Source organism: Oculina patagonica, chromosome 3, assembly GCF_052425735.1.
Source record: "Oculina patagonica isolate OP01 chromosome 3, crgOcupat, whole genome shotgun sequence".
Taxonomy (NCBI): domain Eukaryota; kingdom Metazoa; phylum Cnidaria; class Anthozoa; order Scleractinia; family Oculinidae; genus Oculina; species Oculina patagonica.
Window position 1 is genome coordinate 20640821 of NC_135760.1, and position 12804 is coordinate 20653624.

General features: G+C 39.4%; 2 protein-coding genes across 4 annotated transcripts in view; both read right to left on the reverse strand.

Moving 5' to 3' along the window:
- The window catches only part of LOC144645263 (uncharacterized), a 159928-nt gene extending 159671 nt beyond the window's left edge, over positions 1-257 (reverse strand). For all 3 annotated transcript variants that reach the window (XM_078504759.1, XM_078504758.1, XM_078504757.1), the window contains exon 1: positions 133-257. The gene's annotated coding sequence lies outside the window, so the exon portion shown is untranslated. The remainder of the gene's footprint in view (positions 1-132) is intronic.
- Positions 1-12804, reverse strand: part of LOC144645502 (uncharacterized) — a 137664-nt gene that overhangs the window by 113040 nt on the left and 11820 nt on the right. Inside the window, exon 13 of the mRNA XM_078505093.1 lies at positions 6936-10480. Within this exon, the coding sequence (XP_078361219.1) occupies positions 6936-10480 (3545 nt within the window). The remainder of the gene's footprint in view (positions 1-6935; positions 10481-12804) is intronic.

The window sequence follows — 12804 nt, forward strand, 5'->3', positions numbered from 1 at the left end:
TGGTAGACTATATATGAATGGTTGCATTTTTTGAATGGCTGAATGATATGGTTGATCATGAACGACCAACACTACTCTCGAATATTAAAACAGTGTACATGTAACAATAAATTGTCCACAAGCTGAACTCACTGTGAAAACACCGCTTGGCACAATTGCTGAGATCGACATCTGTTTCGATTTCCATTCAAACGGTACATTTAGACTACATTTCCTTGCTTTCGTCTGTGGCTTATTAGCTGACTCGCGGTCATTCGAGAAAGAGTTCCAGCTCCTTTGAAACAGACTCGTTCCCAGTTCCTACAAATAAAAATTAATGGCACGCAATGCATGCAGAGGCGATGGCGTTTAACAAGCGAGTCTTTAATATTTTTCAGGGAAATTTGCCAACTCGCCGAAATCTTGAACTTTAATTTTATCTTACAGTAATCTTACATTTAAGTTTAGATATCCTGTTACTGCTGCTGCTTTTTCGACACTCGGCCGTGGATACGAGCTAGTACTACTTACGTCAAGCGCCATCTCGTTTACACCGCCTTGAATGTAGAGCTGTCTGCTTCATTGATTTCGAATTCTGTTCACTTCTTTTTGAAAATACACATAAGATGATCTTTAAATAAGCTCATTGTGATCATTATTTTTTTTGGAAGTTATTTTTATGTAATTTGCACGTCCTGTCACTGAAGAGTTTTCATCATGTTTCGCTATCATATCTTTAATACTTTTAATTTTTTGCACTAAACTATCAATTATTTACATGGAAAGTTAAATATTCAATCGACCCCGACAATTAGAAACCCTGCTTACTCGAACTGTTTGTCGTTTCCCTTCAGAGTTCGAGTAACCGGGGTTCTACTGTATTTTTCTTTTCAACCTTTAATTACTACGCTTCAAAACTACATCCATATACATTTTGAATTTTTGGTTACCAAGCTACTAGTAAGCTAAATAAAGCGAAGGTCGCACTTGGGCCAATTGGACCACACCACAGAAGCCTATACCAGGTTCCTTAGCGACCAGAGTCTGGCTGCATAAAGCAAGTTATGCACATTGTTATGAATAAATCAGCCAAAGGTTAAAGAGAATGAAAAACACTATTCTGGCGCGAAAAGCCCTTAGAAACACAGAGAACAGTTGCACAAAATCCCGCTTATTCTTGACTTGCTTTAAGTATGCGGGTCCAGGTGTACTGCTACTCCCTCTGGATGGAATGCTAGTTTATTGCAGGTTAACCCCGACTTTTGGTTATGCTTTTCTAACAGATCGCCGGTACCCATTTATACACCTGGGTAAAGAGAGGCGCTGTGGGAGTCAAATGTCTTCCCCAAATAGCAACGCAGTGACCCTGGCCAGGGCTCAAACCAGACTACAAGATCCTGGAGCATGAAGTCTAGCAAACATGATAACCTGTTAGCGCAAGGAGCACTATTATCAAAGGGGCTGAAATGAAAATGAAAAACATTAAAACAAAGGGCAGTCTGTATAGAGTAAAAAAATTAAGAAAACATAGAGCAAAACGCAAGACAACTACACTACAGGGGTGGTACAGTGGTGGAAACTAGAGCACTCGCCTCCTACGCATGTGGCCCGGGTTTAACTGTAAGCTGAAATTGTTGTTGGTACTTGTCCTTGCTCCGAAGGTTTTTCTCCGTGTTCGCCAGTTTTTCTCTCTGCACTCCATCAGGAATACGTATACACGCGGCCCTACAATATTTTAGCTTTCAATACAATGGTGGTCATGGGAACTACATTTGGAGATCGACGACCCACTTGCATTAATTGTGTTTACTTGATTTAGCAAAATGAGGTCGCTTCCGATAGTCGTCCCCGTGGCCCGGGTTTCTGTTGGCCAGCACCATAAACGCAGGCTCTAGTCAAGTACGATTTGAAAGTCCGAGATTTACAGACCTCCTTGTTATTAAGGTTCAGAGCTGATTGGCTAATAATCGATAAAAAAAAAACATTCTGGGCACGCTCAAAAAGACTTGTTAAAGGGACACTGTCACCAGCTTCACTTGCCTAAAGACATACGGAAACGACGAATAGTGGTCCAATTTTGTTAAAAATAAATCACCATGCAAGTGAACTGAAGATAAACAAGTCATGCTCGGGATACCATCAGAAACTGTGAATCTCAACTTGAAAAAATCAGGCTGATTTTTTCAAGTTTTGTCCTTGTTGACTGGAAAACACCTAAACATTATTATGCCTCCGTTCTTCCTTCAACAACAATTTACTTTAGATCTCCATCTTGATGTACGAGAGTGCATTTGACACAGTGACAGTGTCCCTTTAAAAGTAAGGTAAAACTTAATTTAAGCAGAGTAGCCCATTCAGATCGTAGGCTGGTATCCAGAGGGGCCCTGCATCTAAAACGATTTACATAAAAATTTAAAAGATTAAAACTACTAAGCTCAATTACAATGACGAAAAATTTACATGAAAACTTAAGAAGATTAAAAAATAGTAAGCTAAATTACAATAATAGGGCTGCAAAAACGAAAAGTGGGCTCTGGGGGCGAGATTGGTCGGTGCCATGCATTTACTTTTACTAATGGGCACATTTTTAATATGGCCCTCTCTCGGACAAATTCTCTTAAACTTATAAAGATACCTAGAGTCACAACCAGAGACTGATAGACAAGCTTATAATTAAAAGTCTCCACAAGAATGTGAGAAGACCTTTTCCCGCTCTGATCGAATATTGCAAAGTTCTTCTCATAACAGAAAGGAAATATCGAAGAGGAACACTTTTGTTACATTTAAAGACTGGGATGGGTCAATCATATGCATGGCAGCTAGCACACTCCGATAGTGGCCAAACCGTTTATCCATTCTGAAAGACATCTGATTGGTATATTTTATAATTTTCTAGGTAACTTCTCCTTTAGAAATCATCGTTTCGACACCATCATATCCCCTTTCTTATTGACTACCGTATTTATTCGATTAAGCGCCCAACTTCGAATAAGCGCCCACCCTGTAGGTTGGAAAAGTTAATAAGCGCCCAGCCTCGAATAAGCGCCCACCCCAACCCCTCTAAAATTAGGGCACAAGAGGAATTTTAATTATTGTTGAAGTTAAGATTAAAATTCACTAAGTACTACTAAGAAACTATCCCGAAGAGCTTTTTAGTTTTTTTTTTACTTAAACTTTCAATGAACATTTAAAATTCAGTTTCGAACATCTTCATGTTTAGCTGTTATACATTGGTTTCTTGCAAAATAAACGTACTACTTGCTAAAAATGGTGAAAATGTAATAAGCGCCCAGCCTCGAATAAGCGCCCACCTCGAATAAGCGCCCACCCTCAAGGTCCAAAAATTTAATAAGCGCCCAGGGCGCTTAATCGAATAAATACGGTATTTGTAAAGTTGAACCTAACTCAAACCTTATAGCTACAAATTTTGTTTAGAAACAAAATGGAACATCCGATTGGCTGGAATTATAACTGAACAGACAGAAAATACACAGGCCAATGTGATTAGCATTTATTAACAAGTTATAAAGATTTGAAACAAAGATTCCTTATGAGCTAAAAAAATTTTCAGTCACTACTCTCAAACTCCACATTCTCCCCTCTCTATCGCTGATGTAACCGGCTATAAGCTCTGAACCTACCAGGAGGACTCGGATGAGATATAGAATTTAATCAATTATTTTTCGCAGTTGATCTTTTCCGAATACTCACTATTTTCTACTTAAACGAGATCTGAACAAATGATATATAATACAAAGAAAACTGGACAAAACCACAAAAAATACAACATTATGGCCTTGCACTTGTTGGAAATTTGAACCGATTAAATTTCGCAGTCTCTTAAATTTGTATCTGTACAATTTTGAATAGACTGCTAGGAACTAGTTTCATGTAGTTTATGAATGCGGTTCTTTTTTTAAATGAAAATAAACTACCTGAGTTTGTGTGTTAACCTATTTTATATCTTGTTACTACCGAAATCACTAAACTGTTAGCACCCCGAAAAAACCGACCGATCGCATTTGAATTTTGGGCTTGCTCACGTGACCATTTGGAGCGCCCGAATTGGTCACGTGACATTCTGTTTCTTTTCGCGGGCAGAACAACTTTGCTTTCAAAGGAAGGCTCTCGGGTGAACTTTCCACAGTGGGAAATCAATTGGAAAGGATTTGAGGTCGCTACATTTTGAGCGGAGGCGGAGATGTTTCAAAAGAGTTCGACCCAGGAAGTTTTAGAGCAACAGGATAAAAGTACAAAGTGAGCGGTGCGGTGTTATCGTTTCAAACATATGGAAGACCTTTTGTCAAACGGAAAAAATCTCCCTCACTGCAGCTAGGGATCAACCGAAAAGGCTGGAGGACCCAGAACTAGATTACTTTAACTGCTGATGAAACGTAGACTTTCGATAACTTACAAGCAGCAGCCAACTAATCGAGCGAATGGAACAGGCTTTGTTGTTTCCCATTTGATCAACACTGTATTGCTAACCAGTATCGAATGTCCAATTTATACACTGGAGATGAAGCCAATTTTCTCCACAATGTTGAGTATCAGGTATATTTTAACTCAGTTTTATTCATCTGTTGTTGTTTTGGTAAAGGCTGATTGTAAATCTCTTAGCGTTCCTCAGTCACGAAATAACCCGTGAACGATTTAAGTCAAGAAACCGGCGGTATTAATCTGTTAGACCTGAAGCATATTACATTAGATTATATATAATCAAGAGAAAATAATAATTTAACGCAAACCATCTTTTAATTGGTAAACAACAAATATTTCAGTAAGTACAGTAATGTTGCAAATAAAGACAAAAATATTGAAAGTTGGTGGGTTGTAAAATTGCAGTTCTCATATTTCTGTAATTAGTAACTCGCTTTCAACACATCTCTATTTCTGTAAACACAAATCCCGAGTTTGGTTGAAATCGTGGTCTCAAATCTTTCAATGTCAAAACAGAAGTTATCGATTTATGTAAACACAAACGTGCAGCTAACACAAACAGCATACACCTCAGTACAGCTTTCGAAATTAAGCTTAATGCAAACGGCTGAAAATCACAGTTTTCAAGAGTCTTTATAGTTACGTTGTCTGAGCAAAAATAACGTATCGTATTATCTGTTTGAATAATCTGAAAGAAAATTCGATCAAACCAAACATGCAACTTTTAACACACGAAAAACGGTTTAATACCACAGTCCTCGAGAATTTGTAGTTTGTCTCTTGTGGTCTGAACACTTCGCCCATGATGCCGTCTTCTATGAAGTTTAGGTAGCAGTTCTCATCGTCAAAGATAACGAAGACGAATTTGATCGCAGCTTAAATATCCTGAAATGTTTTGGTGATACCACTCCTACTTATGAATCCGTAAAAATTGAAGTCTTCTGCCGAAGAGGCGAAAAACTTTCCACACTTGTGCAAACCTGTTCCATAATATCCCTTCACTTCGTACTCAGCCAGGAGTGAAAGCAAAAACAAACCCGCGAAAATATCACGTGACCAATCCGGCCGCTCCAAATGGTCACGTGAGCAAGCCCAAAATTCAAATGCGATCGAGCGTTTTTTCCGGGGTGCTAACAGTTTAGTGATTTCGGTAGTAAACCATAATACAAAAAAATCCCTGTGACGTACAGGCATGAAAAATGCATGGACATAACAAAATTGAAGAACTGATTTTTTATAACATACTTAAACTATATATATTTTAACGTTATTAACCCTTAGTTAAAAGAAGCTAAAGCATGATTTTGTTGTATTACACAAAAATATACCCATAAGCAATCATTAGATTAAAAAGAATATAGTTTTACAAATTTGTGTTCCTAACACGGAGTCGACGTTATATTCTAGCAGTTAAAACAGCAAAGTTAAAATTGGATTTTGACAACACCCAGCAGTCATTCTTGTGCTAAAGACTACTCTTGGAGGTGTAATTTCTTGTTGCTAGTCCACTCCATTTTAAAACAATTCTACCAACTGGGACGTTTGGTGTTATGGTCATGCATTCCTTTGCCTGCAACCCTGAGAAACAAAGTAAGGCATTCCGCTTTAAAAACTGTACACAGTTACTTAAGTACAGGAATAAAAGAGCTGCCAATATAATTTTTTTCAAAGTTGTAAACTTACCGATTTCTTAATTCCAGGCCACTTTAGGGGAGGAGCTTTATGGAAATTGGGACTGACTTTATATAATAGAGATGAGTGGGGCGTACCCTCAATAAGCTATAACCCCTTGCATAATTGTTGAGATATTTTAAAACGACTTAAACAAACGTACAGTCAGTAAAAAAAACTTTAAGTCTAATTCCCTTCTTGTTTGAAAGTTGCTGTTTATGGCTTGATGTCATTGCAAAATTTACGCAACATCAATGGTGGTAAACGGGGGGAAAATAGAAGGTACTGAACACAATTTGGCTTGGTTACTATCCTGAAAAGGGTTATTGGCTATCCTTAAAGTCTACTTATTAAAACTAACAACAATACGACTGAGGCTAGACATAAACATCAGTAATTTGGCAGATATACCTTTACGTTCCGAAACTGTCGACCCCTTTTAAAGCAACGATACATTTCACGGTTATTGCTAATCACAAAAGGAGCGACCGTCCGACAGGAACGACAATCCAAAAATTGTGACATCAAACGTTGATAGTTTTTCTTTTGAAACAATAAAAATAACTGATACAGCAAGTGTAAACTAAACTAATATCCGATTATTGTTGTACATGACCCTGATGAATTTACCAACAAACACCGAATCGGCCCAAACGCGCGTACGCTTATTTTAAGAAAATGTGTTTTTATTACGACGGACCGCCTTACATATGGTACACATTTCGGCAATGCGAAGTACAGAAAGAAAAAAGCTGCAAAATCAGAAAGTAAAATGGGTCGTTACTTTCGCAACTTAACGGTATTTCAAGTTTCTCTTGGTCGTGAAATGAACTGTTTTTACTTACTCATTTCTTCTGATGAAAGTCTAGAGTAACGTCATCACCAATTAGTACAAAAGGCGCCCAGTATTTCACATCACTGTACTTGTCTGATTTTCTGAGATCTTTCATGGCCTGGTTCAGAGAATCGCTTGCACTTCTTCCTTCCACAAGGTTATGGTAGAAACATTTCATAAACTCAAGTGTGGCCTCATCATCGATCGCCCATAGTGACACCAGAACAGAACGAGCACCAGCACCCATAAAGGCACGTGCAATACCGACCACACCTTCAGCTTTGATCTCTCCTCGACCACTGTGACAGCAACTAAGTACAACTAGTCTTGCTCGCATTTTAGCGCTCAGTACATCTGCCATTTTTAAAATGTAATCTTCAACCGTAGGGATCGAGGATGTTCGCTCTGGGTTCGGAGTTAGAGCAATTTCACCAGTTTCCATGCATCCATGTGCTGCAATGTGAACTAAAGCAACTGAACTGAGTTCTTTCAACACCTCGTATTTGGTTGCTTTCTTTCCGATAAGAGGCTTCACGTTGAGAATCTCTCCGATCATTTCTGCTTCCTTTCTAGCGAACGGAAGAGGATCTAGGAATTTTTCACCCTTGCTGTTGATAACTTCTTCTACCCATGGATCTCCCACAAGTAATGCACCACTCCTACTATGGTAGTCGTCTGGGCATTCAGCAATCAACCTCAAACTTGTCAACGAAGGGATCAACCGGATTCTAAATGAGTCACACAGGTATTTGGAATCCCCATCCACCAATGCAGCATACGGAGCTAGCCATAGTGGTCCATGTGGAACAATGATTAACTCATTGCCTTGAATCAGGTCGTCAATAGGCTGAATTAAGATGTTATACAAGGTGCTCAAAGAACTCTCTTGCTGGACGAAAGGTTGAGTGTTTTCCTCATCGGACTTCTCGACCACTTTGTGACGACTTTCTCTAAACGCATCCAAAGAACGATTTTCGCATCTTACCTCCGAGCAAAAGCGAATTTGTCTAAAGGCATTTTTTATCAACGACTGATAAAAGGCGGTGGCATCATTTAATACAGAATGGGCCTCGCCAATTTCTTTCGTTCTTGCACGAACAGGTCTTTCTTTTGAAAGAACCCAAAAATGAATCTTAGCACTGCCAAATCCCTGAAAAACTGTACTTGAGGGAAGAGAGCGTCTCAGTTGAAAGTATTGCTCTTCTTCTTCCTGTAACGGTAACTGACTTTCTCTAATGCCAAATTGGGATAACATGAGATCAGTAAGAGCTTGGGCTCGTCCTCTCTCAGCAGCACACAAAGCTTCAACCATCTTGCCTTGCTTTAACAGAACTCTCCATAAATGAGTGTATGCAACGTCAACTTCATTTCTATAGTCAATTTTCCACTCATCTTTACTTTGAAGAAGGTTTCTCACATGGTTGAATAATCTTACGCTACGTTCGTAATATTCTAAGGCTTTGGATAAGGAACCTTGTGATTCGAAGCTGCGACCTAGATTGTGATAGGATTTGGCTTCCCCGTTCTTGTCTCCTACTTCTTTGGCGATTTTTAGTGCCAATTCGTAGTAGTCTATGGCTTTTCTGAAATCACTGAGATTACGAAAAGCATTTCCAAAATTGCCATAAGCGTTTCCTTCGCCGGCCTTGTCTCCTACTTCTTTCGCGATTTTAAGATGTAATTTGTAGTAGTCTATGGCTTTTCTGAAATCACCGAGATTAAAAAAAGCATTTCCAAGATTGCCATAGGCTCTGCCTTCGCCGGCCTTGTCTCCTACTTCTTTGGCGATTTTAAGATTCAACTCGTAGTAGTCTATGGCTTGTCTGAAATCACTGAGATTACTAAAAGCATTTCCAAGATTGCCATAAGCACTTGCTTCGCCGGCCTTGTCCCCTACTTCTTTGGCGATTTTAAGATGCAATTCGTAGTAGTCTATGGCTTTTCTGAAATCACCGAGACTTAGAAAAGCATTTCCAAGATTGCCATAAGAACTTCCTTCGCCGGCCTTGTTTCCTATTTCTTTGGCGATTTTAAGATGTAATTCGTAGTAGTCCATGGCTTGTCTGAAATCACTGAGATTGCAAAAAGCATTTCCAAGATTGCCATAAGCTTTTCCTTCGCCGGCCTTGTCTCCTACTTCTTTGGCGATTTTAATACACAATTCGTAGTAGTCTATGGCTTTTCTGAAATCACCGAGACTTAGAAAAGCATTTCCAAGATTGCCATAAGCACTTCCTTCGCCAGCCTTGTCTCCTACTTCTTTGGCGATTTTAAGATGTAATTCGTAGTAGTCTATGGCTTGTCTGAAATCACTGAGATCACTAAAAGCATTTCCAAGATTGCCATAAGAACTTCCTTTGCCGGCTTTGTCTCCTACTTCTTTGGCAATTTTAAGATGCAATTCGTAGTAGTCTATGGCTGTTCTGAAATCACTGAGATTGCGAAAAGCATTTCCAAGATTGCCATAAGCTTTTCCTTCGCCGGCCTTGTCTCCTACTTCTTTCGCGATTTTAAGATGCAGTTCGTAGTAGTCTATGGCTTTTCTGAAATCACCGAGATTTAAAAAAGCATTTCCAAGATTGCCATAAGAACTTCCTTCGCCGGCCTTGTTTCCTACTTCTTTCGCGATTTTAAGACACAATTCGTAGTAGTCTATGGCTTTTCTGAAATCACCGAGATTTAAAAAAGCATTTCCAAGATTGCCATAAGAACTTCCTTCGCCGGCCTTGTTTCCTACTTCTTTCGCGATTTTAAGACACAATTCGTAGTAGTCTGTGGCTTTTGTGAAATCACCGAGATTTAAAAAAGCATTTCCAAGATTGCCGTAAGTACTTCCTTCGCCGGCCTTGTTTCCTACGTCTTTCGCGATTTTAAGACACAATTCGTAGTAGTCTATGGCTTTTCTGAAATCACCGAGATTTAAAAAAGCATTTCCAAGATTGCCATAAGAACTTCCTTCGCCGGCCTTGTTTCCTACTTCTTTGGCGATTTTAAGATGTAATTCGTAGTAGTCTATGGCTTTTGTGAAATCACCGAGATTGCAAAAAGCATTTCCAAGATTGCCATAAGCTTTTCCTTCGCCGGCCTTGTTTCCTACTTCTTTCGCGATTTTAAGACACAATTCGTAGTAGTCTGTGGCTTTTGTGAAATCACCGAGATTTAAAAAAGCATTTCCAAGATTGCCGTAAGTACTTCCTTCGCCGGCCTTGTTTCCTACTTCTTTGGCGATTTTAAGATGCAATTCGTAGTAGTCTATGGCTTTTCTGAAATCACCGAGACTTAGAAAAGCATTTCCAAGATTGCCATTAGCACTTGCTTCGGCGGCCTTATCTCCTACTTCTTTGGCGATTTTAAGACACAATTCGTAGTAGTCTATGGCTTTTCTGAAATCACCGAGACCTAGAAAAGCATTTCCAAGATTGCTGTAAGTTTTTCCTTCGCCGGCCTTGTCTCCTACTTGTTTGGCGATTTTAAGAAGCAATTTGTAGTAGTCTATGGCTTTTCTGAAATCACCGAGATATAGAAAAGCTTTTCCAAGATTTCCATAAGCATCCCCTTTGCCGGCCTTGTCTCTTATTTCTTTGGCGATTTTAAGATGCAATTCGAAGTAGTCTATGGCTTTTCTGAAATCACCGAGACTTAGAAAAGCATTTCCAAGATTGCCATAAGCTTTTGCTTCGCCGGCCTTGTCTCCTTTTTCTTTGGCGATTTTAAGACACAATACGTAGTAGTCTATGGCTTTTCTGAAATCACCGAGACTTAGAAAAGCATTTCCAAGATTGCCATAAAAATGTGCTTTTTCCGCCTTGTCACCGAATCTTTTGGCATTGGGACAATTCAAATCATCGACCTGAAAGAAGGAAATAATGACAATCTTTCTTTATTAAAGTTCTGCTCCTGCTTTTCCTGTTAACTCTTTTCTTTTCGCAATTCATTAACCTGGTATACGTAGATAAACAAATGTTGCAAATCACATTTGTTACATTTGCTATTAGACAGCTTCGAAAACGATTCGTCTGTTTCGTTGAATAACAGGTAAGATGGTCGTTATTTAAAAGAAGTTCAAATGTTGTTCGAAGGGAAACGTTTGTATTCATGGGTATTTTGTCAGTGTTAACGTACTTCGCAGGAATTAAATTTCTGTGAATCTCTGATGATCGGAGGTTACCGTCCCAGAACAATTTTTTGTATGGTTCATTGAAATCATAACATGACCCATGCGCCCGATCAGTTGAGTTTGGACATTGAATGTTACAGATTGAATTTACCAGCAAACAACAAAACGTCTTCATCTCGGGTTTGTTACCTTTACTCATTAATGAAACTTGTGTATTTTGATGATCTCACGCGCTACGGCTGCTGTTTTGACCCTGGTTGGTTGAATCATGACGGATAGGTAAAAGGTCTGGCCCGATCGAGGGGAGCCCCTGGCACGCCAGTTTAAGGATCGTCGTCCCGTCCTATTTATGTATGTTTATAACAGAAAAGGTAAATCACCCTAGAGGCTGCTGCACAGAAAGTAGCTCAGTTAGCTGCTATTCTCCAGAACGGCGACAACTAATCACGTGGGAGGACAGTCGAATGGTAGGTAGCCAATAGGAAGCACGTTCAGGGATACGATCATTGACTAAGCCCGAACGGATGGTTAAATTTCTGTAACTTGTAAGGACTAATCATGCTCTTAACACAAGGAACAATCAGTCGTCTATTACTAGCTGCCGCAGATAAGGTCGGAATTTGGCCTCTAAAGCGTTTGTTTCTGAATGCTTTGATGTTTAACAATTTACCGTTAAAAGTTCCAAAGGAATCTAGAATTTTAGAGAAGTGACATTTAAACGGGCTTTGCATGTTTTTTACCTTCCACTTTACGTTCGCACTTTTGTTTTAATTTGTACAGGCTACCTTAATGTTGCTATTGTTAGCGGCTTCTATTTTTTTCCTGAGCAAGACGATATCGTGTAAACCAGTTTTAAATGAACATATAGCCAAGATGGAAATAAATTATTTGCCATGCGAATAGCATTTTTATGTCTTTCTTCCCAGTGAATTTAGTTTATTTTAATAGTGCAACACTGTAGGCACGTGTGTAAGCTTCTTATGCAACAGATATTGTTATGTAACAGAATAGGACACGTGCGGGGCCTGGACAAGGGGGTATGGTTTTTCAATGTATTGAGCACCCCGCTTGTATGTTTTGGCTGGTGGCCTGGCTACAAAGCAGTCAGTCATTCATTCACTCTTGCTTTTTCTCGCTGGATGACACGTTCGTTTTTCAAGTCCCTCCTCCTCCCCTTGTCATGTCCACTTTTTTTCCTGTGGTATTTTTAGTGTAGTTTTCTTGGCGTGTTTGTGTCCTCACCTTTACTGGGCTCAACACAATTTCTAGAACCAATTGTTTTTGTAATTAATTCAAGAATGTTTTAATCATTAAATCGGCTTTGGGTCTTTGCACTTAGCCATTTTACGCCATCTGAAATTGTCTGTCTTTAGTCGAGTGCCCAGTAAACGAGCGCGGGTATACCGCCCAGGTGTTGGTGAATCCCTAGCCTGGGGAGGGGAGAAAGGCATAAATAAATGTTCAGTGAAAAAATTAACTTAAAATTGAACGAAAACTGTCATCGCCAGGACGAAAAAGTTAGTTTGAAATGTCAAAAATTTCGTCCTTGTCAGGGAAACTAGTCTTGCCCTCCACGACGGAGGCGACCTCGGCGAGTACTTAATGTGAGTTTTCTCCCAACTAGGATTTGATGATTGTACTGGTTCCTCTTTAAGAGTCATTACACTAGCACGATTTCTTTCTCAGACAACAGTGCCTCTTTCAATGACCAGTTTTTAAATTCGCTTATCGATAATTCAGGTTTACGCACCGACTAACGATG